The 27504-nt window shown below is 37.7% G+C and overlaps 2 protein-coding genes across 6 annotated transcripts in view; both read right to left on the bottom strand.

Annotated features, from left to right (window-relative positions):
* Positions 1 to 20701, bottom strand: part of LOC126648797 (N-acetylated-alpha-linked acidic dipeptidase 2-like) — a 33042-nt gene extending 12341 nt beyond the window's left edge. The window contains exons 1-12 of one of the 5 annotated variants that reach the window (XM_050332305.1): positions 19303 to 20701; positions 17654 to 17765; positions 14579 to 14765; positions 13083 to 13184; positions 12126 to 12251; positions 11276 to 11462; positions 8623 to 8716; positions 8207 to 8305; positions 6410 to 6495; positions 5688 to 5807; positions 5211 to 5293; positions 2490 to 2553 (exon numbers count right to left, since the gene is read on the bottom strand). In XM_050332305.1, the coding sequence (XP_050188262.1) occupies positions 2490 to 2553; positions 5211 to 5293; positions 5688 to 5807; positions 6410 to 6495; positions 8207 to 8305; positions 8623 to 8716; positions 11276 to 11462; positions 12126 to 12251; positions 13083 to 13184; positions 14579 to 14765; positions 17654 to 17765; positions 19303 to 19390 (1348 nt within the window). In that variant the 5' untranslated portion in view covers positions 19391 to 20701. Of the gene's footprint in view, positions 1 to 2489; positions 2554 to 5210; positions 5294 to 5687; positions 5808 to 6409; positions 6496 to 8206; positions 8306 to 8622; positions 8717 to 11275; positions 11463 to 12125; positions 12252 to 13082; positions 13185 to 14578; positions 14766 to 17653; positions 17766 to 19302 lie in introns of those variants that run through there. The other 4 variants (XM_050332310.1, XM_050332306.1, XM_050332307.1 and 1 more) reach the window with 4 other exon arrangements.
* Positions 20702 to 20836: 135 nt separating this feature from the next.
* LOC126648796 (putative N-acetylated-alpha-linked acidic dipeptidase) overlaps positions 20837 to 27504 on the bottom strand; it is a 30148-nt gene continuing 23480 nt past the window's right edge. The window contains exon 19 of the mRNA XM_050332304.1: positions 20837 to 27384. Within this exon, the coding sequence (XP_050188261.1) occupies positions 27195 to 27384 (190 nt within the window). The 3' untranslated portion in view covers positions 20837 to 27194. The remainder of the gene's footprint in view (positions 27385 to 27504) is intronic.

The following is a 27504-nucleotide window of genomic DNA, read 5'->3' as shown; positions in this document are numbered from 1 at the left end:
CCTGCCACTGCACGACAATGATGGATTAGTTATAGTACATACACAGGAACGTAATTAAGCCTTCCCATAGTTCTAAAATACGCCTAACTATCCCTTATTAGCTACAAGTCCTCGTCACTCGTACGCTTCCTGAAGCTTGTGTTGAACAGAAGGCAAAAAATAAGATGTTAAAAATAAAGTTAGTGCTCAGGAAGTGTGCAAGAGAAAAGATATTCGCTACAAGATGTTTTAAGAAATCTTTCAATTCAGCTACTTTTCTTACCATAGAGAGCACTTTTTCAGTGCTTTTGCAGACTGTATCTACAAGGCAGGTCATCTTCTAAGAGAGTTGCAAGGTATCTGGCATTTTATATTTCAGAACTAAGTCTAGCCCAAATAGAAGGCAAAAAAAAAGATGCAGAGCAATGTTTCCATCTGCTGTCTCCTAAACCTCCCCTTTTATCACCACATGGTGGCATCTGCCCTTTACCCCCACGAGGTTTCCATGCTGCTGGCAGATTGTGTTGGGCTTGGTAAGTATCACAAAGCAAAGTTCTCAGCTACAGCAGCAAGACCATCATCAAAAAGAAACTATGGCCATTTCTGGGAGAGGCATGAGTGTAAAACAGTCTTCTCTATAGACTGCAGCCACCGGAGAGCAGTGAGGAAACACTTCTACCCTCAAATACAGACAACAACAAAGAAGAGAACAGGGATGAGAACATAAAAAAACCCACAAGCTCTCAGATAACAGTTATTAAGTTATTGTTATTGTTAGTAATTAGTTATCACTTATTAGGTTTCGTTATGGCTTTAGATCTTGGGTCACACTTTGCACAGTGTGTACTTACATATCATATTCTAGGACTAGACTGACAATTACAAAAAAAGTCCATGATGATGGAAAAATACTACATAATGTTAATGATGTTTCCAAAAGGAATCTGTATTTGAGAACTGTAAATCCAAGTCACAAAACTGTTCAAAATGATGACCCCCCTCTCCTTCTTTTCATTGCTATAAGAAAATAAAGAGAAATAATTTGCTGTCCAAAATGTGATATAAGAAGTGCTGTGGAAAACATTTGATGATAAACAAAATAATCATCAGCGTATATGAATGCTATGACTTTACAGCAGATTTTACTGCTCAGTCAGGTGAAAGATATCCAAGATACTTAAACCACTGCACTTAACATGGTGTTCTTTTCCTTATTACATATTTCTTTTCCAGTTGTTTTACTTTCATACTTTCTTTAATGCATAAAGCAAGAGACATGTTTGAATAATCAAGATTTAGAAGAAAATTGTTAAGAGAGCAGTATGCTGGCTGCAAACCAACTAAAAAATATGTGTTACAATCCATGCTGAGAATCTGAAGCAGTTGTAAAGCTATTATTTCATCTATGAGATCTTCTAGGCGTGAAATTCTGCTCTACTTTTTACACAGCATGTAGGTTGCATAAATGAAGGAACAGCTCTAACCCTCCTTATTCCCCAGCTCCAACTGAGCATTTAGAACCTGGGTTTGGCTTTTCTTTCTTTCTAATCCTTTTGTGATGAACAAAATTTTCAGCTAACAGGAATAAAAAAGTTCTTAAATATACCTATTAATAACCATTTTATTCCCACACAGGAAGCCCAAATAAGTTGGGTTTGACATGGGAATATTAATGCCTTGAATAACTGAGGTTATGATGCAGAGCAGCTTCACAGGATTCTTCTGACTGTTCTTTCAGCAAAAACAACAGTAAAGGAGGTCCTTCTGTGATAAAGCCCAGTATATTTTAAGAAGGATTTTGTGATTTAAGTTGTAGTGTAGAGCTCCCCAAAAACACCAGTTTGTAAGTAGCATTCCTCAATGACAGATTCTTACAGTCTGAATAACATAGTATATTAAATAATGGTGGATAAGGTTTTTTGTAATTCGTTGCTTATTTTGGAAGAAGAGCTCTGCTGTAATACATGTATAACTCCCTGATCATAGCAATGAACAAAGGTGACCACACTGGCCCAAAGCACTAAATCATCTCCCACCCCCATCAAGTGTAAACCTAAGGTCTCAACACAAATTGTCTTATAAACATAATAAATTAGTGTCTGAAAATATTATAATTCCACAGGGAAAAGACTTGGAGCTGTGACCAGAGCAAGGAGCAGACTGTCATATATCAAAACCGCAATTGCAAATAAAAGCTAATGCAGCTAAGAGAAAGTTTAACATACAGAACGCTCAGTTAATCAACACAGAACACAATACTCCACCAGAGGAGACATTCTGGACTCTAGACACATGGGCTGCAGCTCATGGGTGGCACTATTTGCAAAAGAAAGCAACACAAGAATTTAAATTGTTTTCTCTCTCCACTAAATTCTGTATTTACTACACTTATTCTGAACATCACAATAGCTATCTTATGTTTTCCAGCTCTGAATGCAACAAATAATACAGAGAAAACTATTAAAAATTTTGCATGGAAAGTAAAGTAAATTTAAAAATAAAAGACTCACCTTCTATAGAAGAATCTGTGTTTATGTAAGCAACTGCCCGTTCCTGAAGGACTTTGGCATTTTCCTGAGGTTGTAAATGTGTAATCATTACTTTCAGTTAGTGACATTTGGTCAAAAGCATGTTAAGTGCACTCTTTCTTACAGCACTGCCTTTAAGAACTCAGTCAGGATAAATACTACTATGTACCTTACCAATTATATTGTTTGAAGATGGGTAAATGATCTGGGCATATGAAATTCACTCCTGCTTTCTGGGACTTAATTTGTTGTGGAAAACATCCACAAAATAAAGGTTCTGCCTGCTGCATCACACAGGAGCAAGATGGAACATGAAAATTATTGAACAGAATTGTAACATGATAAAATAAGGCTCTACATGCTTTTTAACTCTGCACTTTGGGACTTTTTGAACATGAAACGTGACTATGAGATCAGCCAGAATTCCTCCACGCTTTTTAATTCCTGGTTATTCATGTGTGCTCCCAGCACTAAACTCAATTTTAACACTGATGAACTGAGCACTGCTGTCATTTCTACACTATTCCATTTCAGAAAGGGATAAGTCAAAGCACAAAAATTCCCTATTAAAATGAAGTTGACTATTTTGAGTCCACCAAGAATTGCTTTCATGCTAAATATATACACACATCTTGTTGAATTTTTTGCAAACCTGTAATTATGTTTGAATTGATATTCTAATCTGTAAGCAGTATTTTATTAAGTCTTGGCTTTGTGACAGATATTTTAATTAGGTTAGTAATTGTTACTCCATTCATTCAATGTATAACCCAACTATTTATTTGTAAGTCATGTGAACTAAAAATTGAATTGGTAATTGATAACTACATAATGACATTAATATCTTTTAAGAAACAGTAGAAGAGATCCCACAAAAGAATATGAAGAGAGGGAGCAAGCCTGTACATGCATACATGAGGCCTTGCAAAGTCATATTAATGCAGCATAAAGAAATTCCTTCATTTATAAGCAGTGGAGATTGTCTGTATAACAAAAGGATGTTGCCACAGTTGCAGTCTCTCTGTTACACAGAAGGCAGTGAATATCATGGGTTAATTTTCCTCAAGATTTAATACATGACAAATCTGGCAGCCGCAGAAAATGGGAATGTAAGCTGTGAGGAATGTCTCTAGAGAAACTGAATATAGTTTAGTTGTAAAAAACTAGTAATGCACACCACCAAGATAAAGCAAGGAAACAATAATATCAAAACACTGAGGTTCAAATATGAACTGTGCTTATAGTTTTCTAACCTTGTACAGCTGTCATTTCATGAAATAATGAGTTATACATTACTAGATACCAAATTATTAAGCAAAAAATTTACAGAATAGTAGTAGCAATATTTAACAAATCGAGCATAAGAAGAACTCCTAATTTATTCATGACTTACTCAAGAGAAATTGATCTTTTAAGTACGATTTTTTCATATTCCTGATTGTTAAAACAATTGTGTGGGTTTTTTTCTGGACAGCATCTAAATATGTGCATAGATATGTAGACAAAGCAATAATAAATAAAGTTTTATATACAGGTGGGATAATACTTTAATGACAACTCTTTAAAATCTCTCAGTAAATAATTTAAAATAATTTAAATTATTCTTTCTTCATCTAATGTCCCAAAAACCAACAGTAAGATGCAGAGACTCTGTTACAGTTAGAAGTCAAACAGTTTATGGGAGAAAGAATTAGAGCAAATTCATAGGAATAGAAAACTCAGCTTTGCTCACAGAATGATGGAGTCTCTTTGGTGTTTGAGAGCATATTTCTGGGTTTGTTCCCTCCTCTGACACATACCATTTTGCTTTATAATTTTGTGGTTTACTGAAATAAATGACAATAAACCAAACTCAAAAGATTAAAATGTTTTATTGTATAGATTTTGAAAGCTGTATCCACATATCCAAATATTACCTTGTAAATAAATTTCTAATAGGATAAAAAGACAACACTGTTCAGTACTAATAAATGGAAATAGTTCAGCAGAAGTATGGTTTTTTAGGCAATTTTCTGCCTGCTTTATTTCCAATTTGGATTTTACAGACAAAGCAATGACAACTCTTATAATACCTATATTCTTTTTGGGGTTTAACAAATCCACTTACAAGGTTAAGAATTGAACATGTCCAATAGGAAAAAGAGAGAAAAATAATCAGAACCTTACTTCTGAATTTGCCAACATCCTTCTATGATGTCCTGTCCCTGAGACGCTACAATGTTGGAATTAACAGGAATTTCGAAATATTCACTCACAGATTATCTACCCTTTCATTTGCCCAGGAGGATTGATTTCCATACAAAGGGCTTGGAGTGCTTATGGATCACAGGTTCATGATCTGAACTTAAGTGTATAGAAACCAAGGAATTTCTCAAATAGAGAGAAAACAGACCAATTTGCATTACATAAAATGCTATAATTCTGTTAAATGAAGGGATAGATTTCCACACAGAGACCACTGAGGGACATTAGTTTTGAATCAAAGTAGATTTTTAAATCTTAGAAGAGTCAGAGCACATATGTTGTAAGAAGTTAAGTAGGCAATTGATATAAATACACGAGTGCCTGACAGCACCCAAAGGAGCCTGTTGTGCTCCAATTTTACCATGAAGCACTTGACTGCAGTCTAGGAATATGCTGGGTACTGCAGCTGCCTGCATACCCTTTCAAGTTTTACTTTACTTTACACTTCTTTTTATTTACCTCAGCCCACTCTGTGGAACCCAATAATCCAAATTCTTCTGCATCCCAGCTTGCAAAAATAATAGTTCGCTTAGGTCTCCAACCTGCAATCACATAGTTAAACTTGAAAATTCAACTTAAAATTTGAACGTCTAGTAAAAGATCACCACAGTTAATTGAAATTGCTTTAAAAAATATCACTTAACTGATATAACAGTAAAAAAAATCGTCTCTGAATTCCTTAGAGGAACATATTATTGCAATAGTTTCATTCTGCACAACTAAGAGGGTCCTATTACACTGATGAAGAAATAAATTCAGCCAACTAAGATGCAATGCTACATACGCACCTCTTCAACAAATTTGCATCTTTCATAATTAGAAATAAAACTTCCTTTAGAAGTGAAAAGTTAAATAACTACAACAGCTTATGGGGACACTGTTCCTCAAAGCTGCTGTTTTCCATACCCATCATTCTATGTCTGTAATAATTGTTACCTTCCATCTTCATTTTACCAAAACTCCGTACAATTTCTTGCAGAACAGCTGCACCCGTTGTTGGATCAATACCACCAAATACCCAAGAGTCTCTGTGACCACCTAAAATAATATATCTGTCTGGAAACAAGCATACAATATCAATTCATAATTAAAAATACACTTGGGTTACCTTTGGTGTTTCCTTTGACTGAATCCCTACTTATATCAAACAAAATCTGAAGTTCAATACCAGTGGTACAATTTTATTTTTAAGTTAATCTGCAATCAGTCACTTACTCTACTGAGATATACAACTGAAGACAAGAAATATTTAACACATATTTTTCCACCTAAGGGTCTTTCATGACTATGATCTGCTACTAAGTATCAATAGTGGAATCTTAAGGTCCCAAATCATCACTAGTTTCCTGTACTTTGCATTGTGTTAATTTTTCAAAGGCAAAATGTATGGATGATGTAAGGTGAAAGCCTACTGTAAAATGACAGGCATTATAAAAATGCTCTCTGACATCTATCTTTCTAGTATTCCCATTCAAATTTATTGTTGGGAATGCCTGTGATAAACACTGTAATGAGAGGGAGAGAGCAACTGTTAAGGATTACTCAGACTCCATATTATCTGGCAATCTAAAAAACTTCAAGTTTCTTACAACATGAGAACAATTTCATTAAACACAAAACAAGGAAGGAATTAAAATCATCAAGCACCTGATGCTCACCTGGTTCCACGGCTCCTCTGAGGATGCCAATGACATTGTAAATTCGTGTTATTTTATTGCTTGTATGAACATGCATTCTGACTTTTCTGTAATGAAAGGCAGTATTGGAGTAATCATTTCTGACTGAGAAGCCAATAAAAATCCAATGCTAATAACATATAAGCCAAAGAGTTTGTGCTTCTGTTCTGCTTTGTGCATTCAGCACTAATCTAATATGTGTTCATTTGTCTCAGTGTTCCATTTTTTATTTCAGCATTACCTGCTGACAGTAAGATGCCTTAGAAACAATCCTATTAAGTGAGCCAATCTATAAATTTGCAAATATTTACATAATTTATTGAACTTCTATGTGTGGGAATCAATTAAACAACTGAGTACTAGAGGAGTAAACTGAAAAGCATGCACAGTAATTAAAAATACATTTATATTTTGACCAAAATTATAGTTGTGGATATATATATTTTTATAAAGAATACATTTTGGTTTTCTAGCACAATTCCACAGAATTCCAAGAGAGAATGCAGAGGAAAGGTCATTAGGAATATTCATCCAGGAATAAATTGAAATCTCTGTTTAGGACAGCAGATCTAAGTGACCAAGATTTGTCAACTGTAGAATTGTAGAATTGTTTGGGTTTTCTGGGACCTTAAAGTTCATCTAGTTCCAACCTCCTCGCCATGGACAGGGAACCTTCCATTAGAGGCAGGGAACCTTCTACTAGAAGTACAGTTTATTTTTTCTCTGCCCCCCCCACTAAAAACCCTTCATCCCTGCCCGCTCCTCCCCAGTAAATTCCACTTGTGAAATTTTATAAAAGCAAAGGAAATCCAGGTTTTAGGAGAGATAAAAATAATGCAATATTCAGCCCTCTTAATCTGTAAAAGAAACAAAGCACCAAACAATGCTTTTTTTGGATCTGGCAAAACCTCTAGAATTTCACATTTGAAATTATCTTTTCAGCAGCAAATCTGCATAGCTGTCAAAATCAAAACCTACTTCAGGACAGCCACTGGATCTTTGCCCAGGAAATAACTGACTCTAGTGCTTTGAACATGCATATACTTGCACACTTTCCACATGCAAGTGACTTTCCCCTAGACTCAAAAGGTTCATTTTGATATGGAGCTACTCTGAGAAAGGACTATATAGGATTAGACCATATTTACTAAAAGTGTGACCCTCACAAGTAGGAAGATGTTAAGAAGGGCATTCAGAAATATTTTGCATGTATGACTTCTGTGGAGGAATCCCATCCTTTTCTCATTGTTGCTCTTCAAGATATTCCAAACAGCACATAATTATGTCAAATATGCTTCCTTATTTATTTATTCATTCATATTTCATTCATTTTCATCTAGTGTTAAAGCAGAGAAGGAAAGAATAATGGTAAATGGAGTCTATAAAATTATATTTTCAGACATACTCCTGTTTTTCAGAATATTGGGTTATGATAATGATATACCATTTTTACACACTGTTCAATGTGGTCCACTACCAGTTCTCATAGAATGATACCTCATGTAAACTGAAATTATTTTTTGAGTGGAAAAGTCATAGAAAAATGTTCTTTTGCTTTATTGTAAATTATTGCTAAATGCCATTGTCATGTGTCTTGGTCTGTTAACTTACCATCATTTATTATCTACTTTATTTTCAAATTCTAAAAATTATCATCAAGTTCAGCCCACCCAGAAGGAAGTAAATTTCTCCAGAATATCTCTAGGTGTATTGTTTCACAGTCTTTCTCTTGTGGGGATTTTTTTCAATATCTTACAAACACTAAGTGTTAAAACAGACCTTGTAGAAGAGTTGCCTGTGAATCCTGGCCCTATGTTATAAGACACATTGAGATTTCCCTTCCAGCTGCTGTCTGGAGCTGCAGGTCCTCCCATTGCACTGTAGAGTGAAAACCAAAACAAATGCAGTTGATCAGTAGCCTAAAAATCTTAAGTTCCCTTAACAATTATTGCAAAATCTTAAGTTCCCTTAACAATTAATGCAGCAAACCCAAGGTGTGTTTACAAAATTCTTAAAATCATTATTGCAGAAACAGGTTGTTTTGAATTTTCCACATTTTCTGAAATACACATTTACTACAAAAGAGTAGTATGAATGCCAATAGCAGCAGAGATTTTACCATCTTAGTATAAAAAAATCTGTCTGTGCTTATGTCAATACTGACTTATGAGTGAGAAGGACTGATGTACACTCACCTCAATAATACTTCTGCATCATGATATCCAATGGGGTGAACTGGGATTTTGGGAATTCCTACACCTTCATTAACTTTATACCTGAAAGTGTACTCTGAGAAACCAGAACAAAATGTCAAGTTTATAGTGTTCTTAGCAACTTTTACCAGACTGGAAACACTACTGAACAGTGCAGCCACAGAGTAGCCGCAGGCATTCATCATTCTTTTCAATTCTTACATCATTTCTCAGATATTACTTCTAGGAAACCAAGCTGCAGTGACAGAACCACAAGCCCGGTAATGCATCTGCACAACTGTGCAAAAGTCTCCACATTCAGATTTGCTGTCCATCCATATTATTACATCTCCTCAAAGCTGACTGTGGGAAAACCAATCTGGTGTGCGAGGTGAAGATGGCACCTGTGCAGGCGGTTGGCAAGCTGCAGAAGACATCCCTGATACACTTGCCTGTGTTGAAGACAGGCAATGTCTCTCTGAGTCTGGTGGGAGAGACGCACACAACTGTCGTGGTTTTGCGCACCAGCCCATCCCTGGGGCTGAGGATGGTTTTGTCCAGGTGATTTCCGGACAAAAAAACCAATCAAAAAGTTCAGTGACGCCTTTGCTAATTACATCTTTAAGAAAACGGAAGAGAAGGTTGTGGTGCAGTTGAAATTAGGAGCAGCAGCCATGTAGGAGAGACGCGGTGGGCCCGAGGAGGGCCAAGGCCCCCTCCTCCCCCGGCTTGGGCCGGGGGGGCAGGTGTAGTACTGAAGCCTCCCTTCTCTCTTGTGAGAGAGTGAAGAAAAAAAAAGTTTAAAAGACGAACTGCTTAAATGAGAAACCGCTGCAGAAGAATTCCAGCCATGAGATAACAAGACTTTCAAGGTCAAAGCTGCAGTCGCAAAAGAGAGAAGAAAAGTTCGAAGGGGGGAGAGCTGCTTTTTCTCCTTTTCGCTCTCCCTCCCTTCAGCAGGGTAAAGACTGAAAAATAAAACCCTGCCACCTGTAGAAGTTTACTGGGGTGAAGAGACCCCCATGCGGCTCACAGAGGAGTTTGTGGATGCACCAGAGATTTGTGACTTTAACAGAGAGAAAGCCTTGTGCTGGAGTAAAAGCGGCTCAGATGAGGCAGAATCCTGTTAAAGACTTTGTGACCCTCGAAGGGATCGATGCTTATGCTGGAGCGAGACGGCTCAGATAAGCTTGGGATCTCAGTGAGAGATCCATGCTGCTGCTGTTGAAGATTTATGACCCTGATGGGTATTAAAACCTACGCTGGAACACAAACGGTTCAGGTAGGGATGTTGGGATCCATGTGTGGGATCCGTGCTGCTGGTGCTAGAGAGAACCTACGCTGGAGCAGAAAATGGCTCAGGTGGGATATTGGGATCCGAGTAAAGGATCCAGACTAGACCCATGCCGAGAAGTCAATCAAGGACTGTTCTCCCATGGGGAGGGACCTCCCTAGGGAAACAGGGGTGAACTCTTAAACCATTATCCCCTGTAACCCTGTGGAAGAAGATCCATAGTAAGCAAGTGTCCCCTTGCAAGCCTATGGAAGGAGACCCTTCAGGACCTGGGTAACCCTCAGCCTTCGGTTTTAACCCAGGAGGGGGGTAGGCCCAACCCTGGAGGCCAACACAGAGAGAGAGAGATAAAGAAGTTCCAACTGCGACGAAAGTGCTGCAGAGTTACTGGAGGGAGAGAGCTGGAATTCCGAGAATGGAAAAGGACTGCTTCTCCTCCTTGGACTGATATAAAGGGAGGTGGGGGGAGAAGTATCTTCTGTAAATACATAATACCTTTTACTTAAGTAGATATAATTCTTTAGTTTTAGTTTGTTAATAATAAATACTCATACTTTTTTTTCAGTTCAGTCTCTTTTTGTCTGCATAAACCTTCTCTCAACTAGTAGTAATTGTATGTGGGTGTATAAAAGTAAATTGAGCCAGGGCAAAACCACGACAACAACCTATCCTGTTTTTACAGCAGGCTGTCTTATGCCCCCGACACCGTTCACACAAGCTTTCCAGAAGCACCCCTGTACACCCATGCCATCAGCAGACAGCACTAGTAGGCGTCTTAGTTCAGATTAAGTTTAGGATGCCAACAAGGACAAGACAAGTATATTGTGCCAAAGTTTCAAAGACTCCAGGTGCCTGTTATTTTTGCTGTAAGAATTTTACTCCCCGTAAGGGGGATTTTAAACTGCTTTTCTGCTTGGAATTTACGATCAGAAAGAAAATATACCTCCAAGCAAAGCTATTAGTCCTCTTTGATGGTAGAGTATAATCTAGTTTAAACTGGTCATCTTGAGAAACACAGATATTAAAAATGGTTCGAAATTCTCAGTCATTTCCTGCTGCTTCACAGTCTGTAAACGATCACATCCTGCTTTTCTAAGAGTTATAAGGCTGGGATCAAACCAAGAGATTTTCCTGAAGTTTTTTTCCTAAAAGCTTTCCTTCCCCACCAAAGTTAAAATCAAGCAATTAGAATGGTATGCAGGCAGAACTTAGTCTGCAATAGGAAAATTAACTACTGCTAAAAATAATTTCTAGCAGCTTTTTTCTCTTCATCTCTATTGAAAATAAATGAATGTCTAGTGCCACATTTCAGCACCAGTTTATAAAGTACTTGATGGCCCAGGTTACAGAAGTTTCACTCACCTTTGGCAGGATAACCTGGTGTTAGAGGGTCCCCAGCTCCATTCAGGTTTAATACATTCCCACGCTGGACTCCTCCACCTGGAAGGTTCCAGCCACTTGGATAAGCATCTATTCCTGGGGCACAGTAGTCAGCAGGGTCTGTATAAAGTATGATCCCTTGGGCTCCTGCTAATATGGCATTTTTAACCTGTGAAATTACTTGCTTTTAAGAAATGTCTCTTTTTTTTTTTTTCTTCTTTTTTTTTGTCAATGCAGTGATAAATCTGCATGTTGCTTCCATGTTGACATAGTTTTAGAAGTTGTTTATGTAGTAGGGTGAAAATTACCCCAGATTCAGCAGAAGGACAAACCACAGTAAAACATACTGTTTGTTATTTGTGTCATACATTTAGTCACAGCTCAAGGCTATGAAATAAAGTACAGGACATAAAACTGAGGCGCAAGAACTGACCATTATCCTCACTGCCCCACTGTCATCAGTTTTGTCAGTTGTTGTCTAAAGTTAGAAGATACAATTATTCAGTTTCTGTGCATCAGACTCCTTGTAAAATAATTACTATTTCAAAATGCTACAATTTTGTGGATGAAAAGTATCAAAAGTCTTGGCTCTACAAACTACTCAATTCCCTAACATTTGCAAGAACTGCCTAGGGAGTTTGCAGTCATCTCAGTCTCAGGAGTTTAATATATATGGCTTTATTGTTTTGGAAGTTATTAGACTGCAGTCACAATGGGTGCATTGCAGGCTTCCTTCTGCTCATATATTCCACCTCAGAGCCATCACTAACCCCCTCCAGCTCTGTCATGAACAGTCTTACCCACAGAGCAAAAATTAAAACACAACCCTTACTTTGTTTCCTCTGAAGATCTTCCCGTATCTGGCAATGACAATCTTTCCTGTACAGTTAATTCCCATTTCACGCTCCAGCTTAAAAAAATCTTCTGTACGACCATAATTCACATAGACCAGATCTGCCTGCACAGGAAAGAAAAGCAGTGTCATGGCAACTGGTCAATAAACAGGGGAAATACCCATCATCAGAAATACACTGTTTCATTCACTGTGTATGATATAGTTTTGGGGTTTCTTGGCATTTCTGAAAATTAGGTCCAGTGCCCATAAAAACAATAGTAAAATATATCTGCAATATTCTATAGGAAGCTTTGGCTTAAAATGGCTGACCTTTGTAAATTATCCTGCCCTTAACAACAGCCTTAAAATCTGAGGCTGGAAAATAAAACAACGTACTTTGCTAAATTGACAAACTTCTCTGGCCATGACAAATAGTGGTATACCTTGCATACGCAAACATTCACTATTACATAATTTCATTCATTTATGCAATGCAATGCTGTCCCTGACCTGTTCCATAATGGATTAGCAGATAAGTGAGGGACTTTTGTGGCCTTTGAAGGCATTCATTTAGTTCAAAATGTCTTCCAATCTGATTTATATATTGCTAATTCTACTTGTGCCTTAAGCAGGTCCTCTCCATTTGATTGAATAATCTGGAGCAATCTGAGATGTATCCAAAATTTTTCATCAAGATAAAAACTTTTCACATATTATGTGATTCAGAGTTCTAGCAATTTGAGGAAGTTTTATTTTTTTGGTTGCAAAAGACTTCTAACCTTTGTACAATATGCGGCCTAGTTGTGCTTAAGTGCTCCCTAATTAACACAAATGGTTAATTAAAACTATTACAAAAATATTAAGTTGGAGCAATCTGTCCCAGCAAGTTAGAGATAGGGACACTCACAAAATATGACTTCAGCTAATAGTACTCTTGCATAATTTTTTTCTTACCTCTGGCACTCCTTGTGCTGAAAAAGCATTATATGGTGGCAGTATATCAGCAACATTTTCGTACCCCTGTGCAGGTGGTTCAAACAATGACGTATTGAAAACCTACCAATAAATAACAGAAGTCTTCGTTTAAACACTCCAGGCACAAATTCGCACACTAAGCAAATGCTAAGTGTGCAAACCATATGCTAGTTTCCATAAATTGCTAGCAAAAAATACAATTCTAACTAGCATGCATAAGTTCAAACAAAAACACAGAGAGGCATCCAGAGCTGAACTTTTGTAACAGAATGCAGATATGAATACAAAGAGACAGATCGCTTGTCAGAAGATGCCCATCAGTCACTGCCTGAACCTAAGATAAGAAGTAGCTGAAAACTGCCAAGCGCTTGTGACAAAAAAAGACACCTAGTTCATCCACGCTATCCCAGGTATTTTTTTTGTGGTTATTTCCACCTGTATTATTCTTTTTCTCTTCAGGTCTTTGCTAGCTATGCTCCAGTTAAATGTGCTGCCCTTTACCACTATATATTGTAACGCTTAACTTGGTTGCCTTAAGGTTCACGTCCGCTTTGTATCACCTTGTGAGATTATAACTGAGATATTGTTACAGTGTCTTGAAAAATTACTTCATTCTTTCACCTCTAAGCTCGTGTCATCCTGAGCACATATTCCTTAGTTTCTACCATGTCTCTTCATCCCTACCTTTGTGCTATGATGCTTCTCTAGCAGTCTCATCTCCTCTCCTTACTCAGGCTCCTTGTCAGATTTTACATCTACTTCTTTATTTCCCTGGATGTTCAAAAGGGAAAAGGTGTCTATAGACTGACTAGTTCATTAGTACTTCTAACACTTAGAAAACACCATAGGGAGACAATGGGATCAGGTTCAGAGCAAGGAAAACTAGGTAGTACTTCATACAATCAATAGTATCTCTAATTCCTTACCTCAGCATGTTGTGGAAGCAAAAATTGTGCAGGGTTTGGATAGGTACTTGGAAGAGAGATCTAACAAGGGTCACTGACTGGATAAATACTTGGAAAAGAGGCCTAATGAGGATTCTTTAAGAGACTAATTACAGCACATTCAGAGAATGCCTGAGCTGAAAACAGCTAGACACTGGAAGAATTGCATGACTGAAATACATTTCTTTGTTTTAAGCAGCCCTGTGCATCCACTTAAGGCTGTTTATGGAAACAGGATATCGGCCTAGATGTATCCTTAAGCTGAACCCTTCTAACATTTTATGGTCTACTAGTTTTAATTGCAGCCTCTTCACACATCCTCTCTCCTCTGTATGAGGCACTGAGATTACAGCCATTCTGCTGTGCTACTGCATAGCCTGCAAAACCATTTCTAAATATGAGTTCTCTTTGCATTGGACTTTTTATTGTAATAGCAAGCACCTGCTGAGCTGAATGGGTGGGCAAAGAGAGGAAGAACTGTTTTTTTAAAGGAGTCTTACATAAATACAGTTTTGTCATTAAAAAGATCACCTCATTCCCTTGATCATCAATTACTGAGATGTAGTTTGGCTGCTTTTCATTTGGGTATGAAAGAAGCACATCATAATGAACAAGTTCAGCTGAATCCAATCCAAATTCCTTCCACTGGCCTTGAATTTGTTTGGCAAGAATAAGATTCTGTTCAGTTCCTGCGAGATGAGGCAACCTAGTAAATGAGCTAGAACAAAACAGAAAACTGCTAGTAAGCAGGAAATTCAGAGAGACACAAGAGTGAACTAGGATCAGTGCATATAAAGCTAATCCTCAAGCCACATTGAACTGTAAGGTCTTACAGTTTAATTTAGAGCTATACAACACGATTCTTTTTCAGAGTCTTCATCAGGACAAGTACAAAATGTAGTCAAAGCAGAGGATCTCTCCTGAGGCCTTAAGTTAAGTCAGTTGAACTACTCTTTGCATAACAGGATTAACCACATCTACACACAAGTAATGCAAATCAGTGTCAAAGACATTCAGCAAAAGAATGTGAGCAGTATGCAAGGAGTAGAAATAAATATAGGAAAACTACACATTCAGAAAGGAACTATCCAGATAATTCTGGTATCTGATGATTGATTTGTACACTATTGGCGTAATGTGTCCTGATGTCCTAATAAGTTTAACTTGAAAATCATTACATCAAATTATCCACACAGATTTGTGGTTTTTTTCCTTAATCAAATGCTTAAATAATAAAATCCTTCTTAAAAACATTTACTTCCATATCAGATATAATTCATAACAGTGATAAATAGTCAGAAACAGTATCCAGCCCCTCTGAGCTACCCTACAGAAATCTGTCTGCGATTTTCTTGGCCCACTGAACAAGTAAGCTGGGGTGAAAGCTCATCACTCAGCCAGGTACTCAGCATCAGCTTCAAATTCCCAACATACTACTTGTCAATGGCTGCCCCACAGATGTCATGTACCATCAATTACCACTAACTTGTGGTAGCAAATACCACGATTAATATCACTTCAACCTGTCATTTCAGGTTGTTTTCAACCCATCTAAGAGCGTGTCCTTCAGCATGTATTTCCGCAGCTTCCAAAGGAGAATGTTGTGGGAGATGATGTTCTAAACCTTCCTTGCAGATGGCAATCATACTGGTGATACACACAAAAGGTAAATAAATGCTGACTGTTCCTAACTATATTTCTGTCCCCTATGTGTTTGGAAATTCCAGAAGGATGTTCACTCACCCTTCCAGGGATCAAAGCTAACCAGCCCACAGTCCCTCCAGGTTGTCCTCACTTAAAGACAGGCACAACATCAGCCATTTTCAGCCACCTGGGACCTCTTTCAATCATCAGAACTTCTCACCTACAGCAACATACCATCAAGGTATTTCACATGAATCCCACCTGGCCCCTGGATTTAAATGCATATAGATTCTCTAAGTAGACCACAGCTCTCTGCTGTTGTCTTTCCCTCTCTTTAAGCTTGGTGTGTATGCACCAAGGTTTGGAAGCAACCTTTGCCAAAACTTGTTGCCTGCTTTCTTCTTGCAATTTAATTCCCTCAAGTATTTTAAGTACCATTTAATTCCTTAAGTAGTCTAAATACTATATATGGTGTCACGGAAAATATACTGAACAACACACGGTGCTTTTGTTTGAATTTTTCACTTCTAAACAGTTTAATCCTTTTTAGAGCTCTGATACAGTGCTAAGACCAAAGTGTGCATTTTCTGATACTCATAGTTTATTTTCCCCATTTGATAAAATCAGATTTAGCAGTCTGAAAAACTAAGAATATAGATCAAAATTCCCAAATTCACTTTCTTTAATACTTTTTGACAAACTTTTTGGATAGCGTATTAATACAATTTTTCTGCAGTTCCTGATTTTTATTTGAATTTAGGCAAAAAATTCCAACCCAACCAGTATGAAGCACTTGGCCCATCATCAAAGCAAACAGACACATGAGATACCATTAATATCCTGTGGCCAAGAGACTTTAGCATAATTGCAGAGCTATTTCATGCTGTCATCAATCTCTACATTGCCTAGACTCTCACTCAAACACAATTTTCAGGAACTCTCCAATCTACTGCAAGCAATGAATACAAAATAAGGCCTATGGACTTAAAAAGCTAATTGATGTTAGAAATTAAACCTTTTGGGTTTAGGATCAAACTTGTCAGTAATCCTTTCATGTTCATGATGCAGCTGCTGACCTACATGCTGAATACCAACATTTAATAACCAGAGTTATTTACTTTTCATGTGAATACATTTGTTCCTCTGTAGGAGATATAAATATACACAATAATGATTTTTTTCCTAAATTTTCAATGGATTGCACAGCAAAACAAAAAGATATTTTTATATTCTTAGCATTTTAGATGCTTTGAAAGAACTGCATGCACTAGGATGCAAAAAAGTATATTTATTAGCAATTTCATCATGTAAGACTTAACCAAACATACACAGACACTAACCATGGACAGAAGATAGGGAGATGTCCAAGCACCCAACTAACAGCATATTATCCAATATGACCACACTAAAGGAATTATCAGTTTTAAGTATACGTGCAACTCAGTGCCATGCAAATTTGTAGCATTAATTTTTAACATAATAATTTTCTACTTAGACTAGCTGCTCAAAGTGAAAGTTTAAGAAGACACTGAACAGGTGATCACCCAAATGCAATTCATAGTAATCAGCATATCCCAAATACAGTAAAATCATTTTAGTCTGAGAGAAAGCAAAGTTATCTCATATAAAAGCTTCAGTCACTTGCAAGGAAAAAACAGACCATTAAATCAAGAAGATGAAAAATCATAATAAAAAGGACTGGTAAGCACTGGCCGTAATGCAGCTTGAGTGAAGTAGACTTGACAGTACAAGTACTCCAAAAACTTAGCTTCAAAAATGGGAAGAGGAGGAACAGAAGAGTTGTGAGCCCCTCCCTTCTCCTTCCCTCAGGCATTCTGTATAAAGTAAATATTTCCAAAGCATCTTAACAGCTCTGCTTTCTTTGGCTCTTCCTTGGAGCTTATGTTATCACTTTTTTGTGACCGATAAAATTGTTCAAAAAACAAGATACACACAGCTTACCGGAGGAATTGCTTGATATTCTCCGCTTTCATTTCAGCCACAAGTTTCTGTCTCACATTTTGGTAGACAACTGAAGAGTTGAGTGTTTTTTCAGTCAGTTTTGTCAACCATCCTGAAACACATTTGAAAAGCTTCCTTCTTAGCAAGAACACCAGTCCTCACATATTTGAGCCTTTGAGCAACATGAAGTATTAAACAGTCAAAACCACACAGATGAACAAGGCTTAGAGTACCCTCTGTCAGTGTCTGCCAGCTCAGAGAAGTAAAGCATAAAAGTAAAATATATTTCATTTACTGAATTGCCTAAAAAGTGACAAAAGACTACACCCTAAATCCCTGGTAAATCCCCTCTACTTGCCTTTTTAAGACAGACTCATCTCTCATTAAGCCATAGTTTAAATTCTCAATTAACAGTTTGCAGTGTGAGGTTTGAACTCCTGATACTCATGATGAAATTCCCTTATTTAATTTATTCATATATTTTGAAATACATGTGTAAGCATATTTAAAGTGAAGGTCTAGAACTCAACAGCCACCCTGCTAGCATTATAATAGTTACAGACTTGGGGTTAGACTATCTATTAATTAAAGGAATAAAGTTAACTGTGACACAAGTCAGTTTTAAAATGTTAAATATTTACTCAGTAGCCATAAATGGTTGTAGGAGAAAGCATATCAACTGTACTAGTTTGTCTTAAGAAGAAAGCAACAGAAAAACCCAACAAAACAAAACAAAAAATCATTTTATTGTTATAGGTAGACAATCAAAAAATAGGAAAATTCTCAAAAGAAAGACAAATACATGTGATGTCACATGCACAATATATACAACTCCTTAGACTTAAATGCAATTGTAGTAACACTCTAAACAGAACAGTGATACTGGATCGGACCAAAGGTCCATCTCCCCATTATCCTGTTTTGGAGCACAGCCAAAATATGATGTTCAGGGAAATGCATAAGAATAGCACAAACACCAGAAATTTGCAGCTCAGAAATCTCCTAAATCAAACTAATGTTTTGTATATTTAATAACCCTGATGGATTTTTTTTTTTAATGCTTTAGCCTTAGGTGTGTGCTATAAGTTTAAAAAAGACATGCAATTTCAGATTTAAAATCAAATGATGAAAGTGACTTTAGAAAAAAAATCTCATGTGCTAGTAAAGTTCATCGTGTATGCTAAAAATCTTCAGTAACTCCACTCCTGGCTGTCAGTCAAACTCCGCCTCCTCTACATTCTACCCTTAATTTCTAAAATAGCAACTGAATCGGAGCACTTAAAGAGATCTTCAGTAAAAAATCAGGAAATACAAATTAAAAAACAAAGTCATGGAGATCTGGCAAACACTGAAGTCTCGAACTCTTCTATTAATCCTTCCTCCTGGAACGCCTGGTTGCCCGTTTTGGAAGCTGTCAGTTCACCAGGGCTCGCCGTGCGCTGAAGTGCAGCCATTCTATTCTTCACTCCCTAAAGACCAAAACTGCTAGAGCAAACAACTTCTTAGAAAAGCAGTGGGATGAGTACTTTAAAATGTACCTAAAAAGCAGTATAATCTCCCTGATGGTGAGTTAATCACAACAGGGGTTGCACTTAAGTATGTGCAGGGGACAAAAGCTGGGGGCTGAGCCCCTGGGTCTCCATACTGACCTGTAAGAAAGCCCAGGAGGAAACAGCCAAGCAGCCCAGGGAAGATGAGCCATGTGCAGAGGGAGGTCCTGCTCCTGCTCCTGGCCATAGGGGCATCACTGGCCGGTAGCTTGGCAGGCTGTGAGGAGGGCAGGCAAGCAGCTGCCTTCCTCCTCCTCCTCTGTCCCCTCCTCCTCTTTCCGCCTGCAGCCCCAAGGCTGTCCCTGGCTTCTGTGTTTCTCAGCTCTCATGCTGCCTAACCAGCCTTAATCCCAGGATTATTATGATATGATTTTCTGAGTGAAATAAACCACTTCCATTTCTGAGTCTCACTCTACAAAACAGCTCCTGTGTATCTCTGTGACAATTATGTATCTAGGCTGTGCACCAAGCAGTTTACAAGTACTATTTAAAAGGCTAATTTCTATTAATTATCAGGACTTCCTGCTTTTGAAAGCTCTTGATTTAGGCTTGATCACAATCTGTTCCAGTGGAAGTGGCCATGAGACAAAACTAAGGGAAAACTTGTTTCCTCTTTACCAATGAAGCACTGAATTGCTTCCTTTTGTAATCCATAGTAACATTAATCCTTGGCAAGTGAGGAATACTTAGAGCAGCTGAGAATACAATTTAGATTAGCCAGTGAGGACACTTTCAGGAATCATCAATTTGCAACTGGGAGAAGTTGCAAAATTATTTTCTATATTCTCTAGCTTTTTTACACTTAAGACTTCAAGGTTCTTAAGATAAAGTTTTCCTAGTCTAATTCAGTCAAACCATCAGTATCTCATGCGAAAGGTCACAACTTCAACCTAGGGAATAGTTGAAAAATACATTCATAGGCTAATCATACTTTTGCACAAACTTACTCTTACCCTGCACATCACTCCCTGCTGGTGAGTTCCTGCATGGCTATATGGAAGCCAAGACTGATCTTTCTGGAACTGAGGACCTGCCCATTTGAGATCAGTTATATGACTAAAGATAGGAAAGCTTTTCTAGGAGCCTGGAATGCTCCAAGTTCCTACTACTGACTACCAAAGTCCAAAGTAGATATATTTTGTGAAAGCAATATCAGTACTCTGAGTATCAAAACTTTCTTAAACACATTAGGTTGAGCTCAAAATATTCAGAAAAAGCTGAAAAGACTAGTTAATGTCCTAATTGCTTCACTAGGGCTTTCCAGAGAATAAGGACTTGAGTATTCTGCAACAGTCATAGCCACCATCTCAAGCACTTTGTTCAAATTACAGGCACGTCCAGTTTTGTGATTTTTTCCCTGTCATTCCCCAACTGCTCATAAGCCATCACAAATTCTAAACAGCAATGACATTTCACACCAGCATCTCAATTGACATATACAAACCAGATGGAATTCCACCTACAGAACTCATAAAGAATGAGCATATTGATGTATTATTAGCATTTATATAGCACTGCAGGTGTAGGACTGGCACATAATAGACAGTAAAATGACAAGGGCTTTTGGAGATTGCTAACAAAATTAGACCTCACATGATAACATCAGTAAAAAAGAAGGTAAGAATAGCAACAGTGAGGATGTATGAAATGTATTTATTTCTATGCCTGCGTCTTTTTAAAGTGACAAGGGCATTAGCAATGCTAAGGTTGAATAACAGCAGCAAGAAGGTGGCTTCTACCACTTAAAATACAGTCCTAGAACTATTAGTTATTAGTTGTGACACGTTCTTACATGCCATGCATTGGCCCCAGGTGGAGTATATTATGTTACAATTAAATGCAATATAACATACAGTGTAAATCTGTCTTCAACCACATACCCTACACAAAGGACAGGTACAAGAAATAAGATGAAAAAGGTCATGGGTTGAAATAAAGACAGGGACATTGCTTGTCAATTACCATTATAAGCAAACCGGATTCCACTTTGGGATAAATAATTTAATTTACTACAAATTAAAACAGACTTGGAGAGTGAGAAACAAAGACAAAAATTAAAACCTCCTAACCCTCTTTCTTCACTGACCTTGGAGCCTGCAGGGCTGTTCCTCTCTCACATCCTCTCTAGTCTGGCTCTAATTGCTTCTGTGCAGTAACTTACTTCCCCTTCTTAAATCTCTTATCCCAGAGGTACCACCACCATTGCTAGTGGGTTCAGCCTTGGCTGGCACTGGCTCTTTCAGACATGAGGGAAGCTTCCAGCAGCTCCTCACAGAAGCCACCTCTGCCACCAAAACCTTGCCATGCAAGTTCAGTACAGACGGGGACAGACTTTCAGTTGCAATAGGACAAGATGTGATGGTTTTAAACTAAAAGAGGGTAAATTCAGACTAGATATAATGAAGAATTTTTTTATAATGAAGGTGGTGAGGCACTGGCACAGGTTGCCCCAGAGGTGATGGATGCCCCATCCCAGAAATATTCATGATCATGTTGGACGGGGCTCTGAGCAGCATGATCCAGTTGAAGATGTACCTGCTTACTGCAGGAGGGGAGGTGGACTAGATGATATCTGGAGGACCCTTCCAACCCAAACTGTTCTGTTCTGTTCTATTCTATAAATCAGCTTGGTGTGTTGTGAAGGTCAGCAACATTACAACACAAGAATTTTTGTCATCTCTCTTTGATTATATCTATTTTGTATATAAACATCTGAAACTACCTGCTGATAAATTACAAAAGTATTCCTGAATTATCTCATCTATGTACTTCCTGGGAAGAGGAGAAAAACAGCACATAAAGGCTAAGTAATTACCATTCTCCCAGGTGAAACAGAAGCAAGATGAGATTTGGTTACACATACACACACACATATTACTAAATCACAAAGCCAAAGTTTTAGTATCACGTCTTACAAATGCTCCTCACAGTAACTGGAGTTAGAGAAAAGTGAGCATGACATGGGGCAATCTGAAGTAAAGCATGCCTGAAATGCAAAGTCACATATATGAGAAGGTGTAAGAAGATGCTCCAAACCAAACCTCATCTCACTCTTAGCTGCTACTGATCATCTCATTTAGTAGCCAAGGAGAGACCTCAGAGATGTTAAGATGACCAGTAGCCCAAAATGCTCATCCTCCTTTGAGTGATTTCCTGGACAAATCAAAATCACATCCATTGGCCACCCTGTTCTTTTACATGGGCCTGTTCCTGCTGGAACAAAGATATTACCAGCCCGAGATACTGCTAAGAGCATGCCTCTGATAATAGCTCTGAAAAAATGTATTTTATTCAGTTATTAAAACACCCACTTCAGTCTAAGCTTAATCAAAGATTTGAAGCTGATAGGAGGTAAAACCATCTAAGAAGTCACAGAAATTACGCAAAACAAATTGTCCAAAGATTACTGAGAAAAAGGACTCCTTTCCTTAGAGCATGTAACAAAAAAACAGTCCAAAACACAAACTCCGGAATGCACAGTACTTCTTTAAATTAATATAACTTTTAAAATTAACAGGAAAACTACCAGTTACTGCATATTCCTCATATTGAGTTTGGGAGTGGTGAGAATTGCTCACACTGATAGTGAAAACAACACTGATGTTCAGCTGAAGCTATTAGAACTTGCAGGTAGCTACACATGTTTACTTAGCCAGAATATATAAACCCCTGGCAAAATAGAAAAGCTCAAAAAATCACAAGAATACACATGCCAGATGCAAAACTACCACGCATTTGTGTGTTGAATGCATAATTATGCTATGCAGCCAATTAGCTAAACGAGTAATAGTACATTAAAAATGCATAATACACAGGACAAAGGCCAGGGCTTGTAAACTGTAGGCTGTAGCTGCTCAGCAACTGTGCTCCAAAGCTTAATATTTGCAGCAAGAAAGACATGCTACTTGATTGTGCTGCTTGACCTATTGTTTGACTAAAGGTTGAACTTGTGGCTTGAGAATTCAAAGGTCTCGGGTTTGTGGGAAAGGCAGCCCTGGCAGGAAAAATGGCAACAGGGGAATGCTCAACTGCTATTTCAAATCAGTAGTTTCCTTCTGAGTCTACCAGTTGCACAGACCCCTGAACTCTCTCATGGCCTCTGCAGTCTTTCTATCAGTTTGAAAGGGTAGTAGATGTTGATGCTTTGAGTCAGAGTCTTTGTTATCTTGAACTTCGTGAGTCCATTATCAGATTCCAGCTAAAATAAAATATACATTGCTGGCAGCTGACAAGTCCAGATTGCAAACTTTGACCCTTTCTTCTACAAGAAGAATTCAGAAATTATGCAGTGAGGTCAACAGACTTTCCAGCCAAAGTAACATTGACATTGCTGGTTTCATGAAAGCTAAGGATTCAATTTAATACAGGTATAGTTTCTCACTTTTCCACACATGCGTATGTTTTAATTTCATTTGATTTAGACTCTTAGTGCACAGGATGATTATTGTATGGAGTTCTTTGGAAAACCTGAACAGTATCCAATTTGTGATCATATGATAGCAATACTTTCTTTAAAAAAACCTGCTCCTTTTTCACTTCACTTCACTTCACTTCACTTCACTTCACTTCACTTCACTTCACTTCTTCTGGGTTTTTTAATCTAATTAATTTCACACTCAGGGCTTGAGTTAGGTAATAGCTATGCCCCTGAGATATTTTAGCAGATCTAACAAAAAATACATTGTCTTAAAAAGGAGTTATTCCTGTATCTGGCCTGTCCTTAGTAGGCTCCTTCAATGCATACTCTTCCATGATCATGTGGCTGGTTCAGACAGGTTTTTTTAAGCTCTAAGAATCAGTGGACTGGACATATTTCTCAGTGCAGCTAGAAAGTTCTCAAGAACTTATTAACACTGCTTTTAAAGCATATTACTTATTATTTAACCATTATTCTCCACTTGTCTGCTTTGAATGCATATTATTTATATAACCACTATTCTCCACCTTTCTGGCAGGAACTAGATGTCTCTATTTTTCGATAAATGTCAATTGGCCTGATTTTGTTCATAAATGTGAAATACGACGCTTACTTCTTTGTATTATCCTAGTAACTGAATCATGTGAAATTACATTTCTCAGTGCATACACAACTACTCTTTCATTTTATGCTTTCTGCTTAGAAGTTGTAATCCTAGTGACATATATAGGAAAAGAAGAGCTGCATATGCATCCATGCATATAGTTTGACATATGGCTTGCCTAGCTGACTAAAAATCAGGTAGCTTCAGTAATTTGCTACATAGGCTTTGGCATTTGCTGTCCAGTTATGACACCAGCCACTTTTGCCTTGAATAGTCTTTGAGGAATGAAGCTGCAGTGGCTATATTTAAACTCCATAGAAAACTGACAGCAAAAAATTATTTAGGGAATAGAATGTTTTTATCAGAATTTCCATAGAAGTTCTTGAAGACTAAAAAGCATATTCATTTAAAATTTTTATTTAAATAAAATGCTGGATGCATTTAGACCCAATAGTCAGCACCAAGTACTACTCTTCTCAGAATGGACATCAGAAAGGCTTCATGCTGACAAGTGAGAATGGAAACACCCCAAACAATAATATGTAGCACAAAGTCTCTGACCTCAAATCTCTTTAATAGGAGACTGCACTAGGGCTTGGGAGAAGAGCTGGGCTGAATCCACCTAAATACATTCTTCTCTTAAAAAAATTAAGTTAGGTTCCATTTGCTTTAAAAATTCAACAGCTGCAGGCTGTGGTTTGCATTGAACAAAGATGTGTCACAAAGCAGACCCAAATCCTGGAAAAGTTTGAATTCCACCCTGTCAAAACCTCATGTAAACCACTATGTTACAACCAGCCTCCTCTCTCTGGACTAGTTAGCTTTGAATTTTTTGTGTGCAGGGGAACAGTCATAGACCCATAGAACGGCTTAGGTTAGAGGGGACCTTAAAGATCATCTGGTTCTAACCACCCTGCCATGGGCAGTGAAATGTTCCACTAGAGCAGGTTGCTTAAAACTCCATCCAACCCAGATCTGAACACTTCCAGAGATGAGGCATCCACAACTTCTCTAGGAAACTTGTGCCAGTGCCTTACCACCATCACAGAAAATAATTTCTTCCTAATATCTAAACTAGACCTACCCTCCCTTCACCTTAAGGCCTCCTGTATCCTGTTCCCTACGGTGATTAAGGGATGGCCAACAGATTTATTTTTTTGACTGGATGTTCCTGTAGTTTAAGACTGTATTTCATGAGGTCCTGGGCCCTGATATTGTATATTATCTGCCAGCTATTGCCAAAAAGGGCTCTAATTAAACTTAAATGAAACTATGCTATGGTTAAACTCGAGATTAAAAAATTATGTCTTCTGGGCTGAGAGAAAGAGTTGGTGGGGAAGCATACAGGTCCCACAGGGAAAGATCTCCACAATTTTGGAGTTTGGCACTTCAATTCATCCTTCTTAGCAACAGAAAAATACTGTTATTGTATCCACCTGGTCAACAGATGTTTATTGCTGTCCCCCTCTACATGGTAGATTTGTTTTATCATTCCTTTGATTGCTGCTGACAAAATCCTCTAGGTTAAGACAACTAAACTAACCTGGCTAATTTTTGAGAAGTGGATTGTAGACATTCATAATTAATCCACCATTGGCCAAAGTGGAGCAGTGGAGCAACCAGCAGTGATACAACAGAGGCAGCAATGTTTCCCATCAACATTAGATTTGGAATGAAATCTCCCTAGTTTACTCCAATCAGTTTCATAAAAAATGTGAAAATAAGTGGGCAATAAATGTGGGCATAAGAGCATTTCCCCTTATCAGAAAGACAAACAGTTACGGAAAATAATGACTTAATTATAGCAACTTGCCTAAAAAGTTTTAATGTGAAGTGTAGAGATATTTATGAATAAATGAAATCTTACGGAAAGGAAAATTATCTACCATGATAGTGAAAACCACCAGATCATGGGACACAGTCTTTTAAGACATGGTAGATGCCTCAGGTAAAATGGCAGATCAAATCACACAAAATATTAGCTGTGCAAGAGGTTAGTAATCCTCCAGTGGCAGAGCGTCAGACAAAGGCATCTGATTTTCTGAGTCTTCTCTGTCTGATCTCAGTTGTCCCACTGTGATCTTTCGAGTACTCCATCATAAGAGTCAGCAGCACACCAAAATCAGAAATAGAGACTTTACAAAATCGCAATAATTTGCTATCCTTTCAAACTACAGACACGATGAATTTTTTTTGCTTCTAACTGTCTTCATATTAAAAACAACTTTATATGGACAAGGTACAGCAAGGGTAGATTTTGGATAAAAGAAGTTTGTCTTCTCAAAAGACATTTTGTAAGATGGCTATACGTCTGCCTTGTTTTTACTCCAGTGACTAGAAAACTTCTTGCTTAAATTTATTTGCAAACAGCTGCAAGGTTCAGCATGTGAGGAGAAGAAATGTCATGGATGAGTATTCTGGGCTGGCTGCCTAAAACTTGTTATGATCATTATACATCCCGCAAATGGTATGTCACAGCTTTCCCATCTTCATACACGAGTCTTTGTGTAAAAGCAGGGCTGAGATGTCTGTCTTGGAGGAGAATTATACAATCCCAAGGTAAATAATAAAAAGTCCACAACAAAATTAGAAACTGATAGAAACATGAAATTAATTCTATTTTCCTGATGCACTATGAAGACAGCTATAATAATCAAGCCAGCAAAATTCAAAGCTCTGAAAATAAATCCAGTGGTTAGCAATTCTTAAAATACAAAGTTGAGAGAAAACCTGAAACTTTTTCACTCTCACTTCACAAGATATCTAAATCCTGAGCTCTTGGAACGGAGTATATTACCTTGTTAACATTGCTAAATGCATTCCACTTGGGTATATTATATGCAAAGAACAAGATTATTTTTTATTTTGTGTTCTTTGTGATAATCCTCCTAGTATTTTTCAATTATCCATTTTTAAGACTTCTTGCAAAATTCCATACTTTGTCTTCACTGATGATCATGTTGTTGATATTTATGCTACTTCTTTCAGTGTTTCTGCTGCTGCCTGCACAGTGAAGGCTGCAATGGAAATTTGCCTCTTCACTTCTTCCCAGGCTTCATGTTGATCAGCTTTGCTTTCGATATCAAACATGGCATCATAGATCCCTGGGAAGGATTCTCCGGCATACTTGTTATGGCTGCTTGGAGCAAATATAACATGTCTGTAGGGAAGGAAAATAGCAATATTCTGCATTAGGAAAATAAAACATACAATTTTCTGGATAAAACTAGTCTGTTTCTATACCATCTGTTAAACTCTTGACACTTAGGATGTAAATAAA

Source organism: Myiozetetes cayanensis, unplaced genomic scaffold, assembly GCF_022539395.1.
Source record: "Myiozetetes cayanensis isolate MyiCay16 unplaced genomic scaffold, myiCay2020 scf5-8, whole genome shotgun sequence".
Classification (NCBI taxonomy): Eukaryota; Metazoa; Chordata; class Aves; order Passeriformes; family Tyrannidae; genus Myiozetetes; species Myiozetetes cayanensis.
This window is presented reverse-complemented; position numbering and strand designations above follow the sequence as displayed.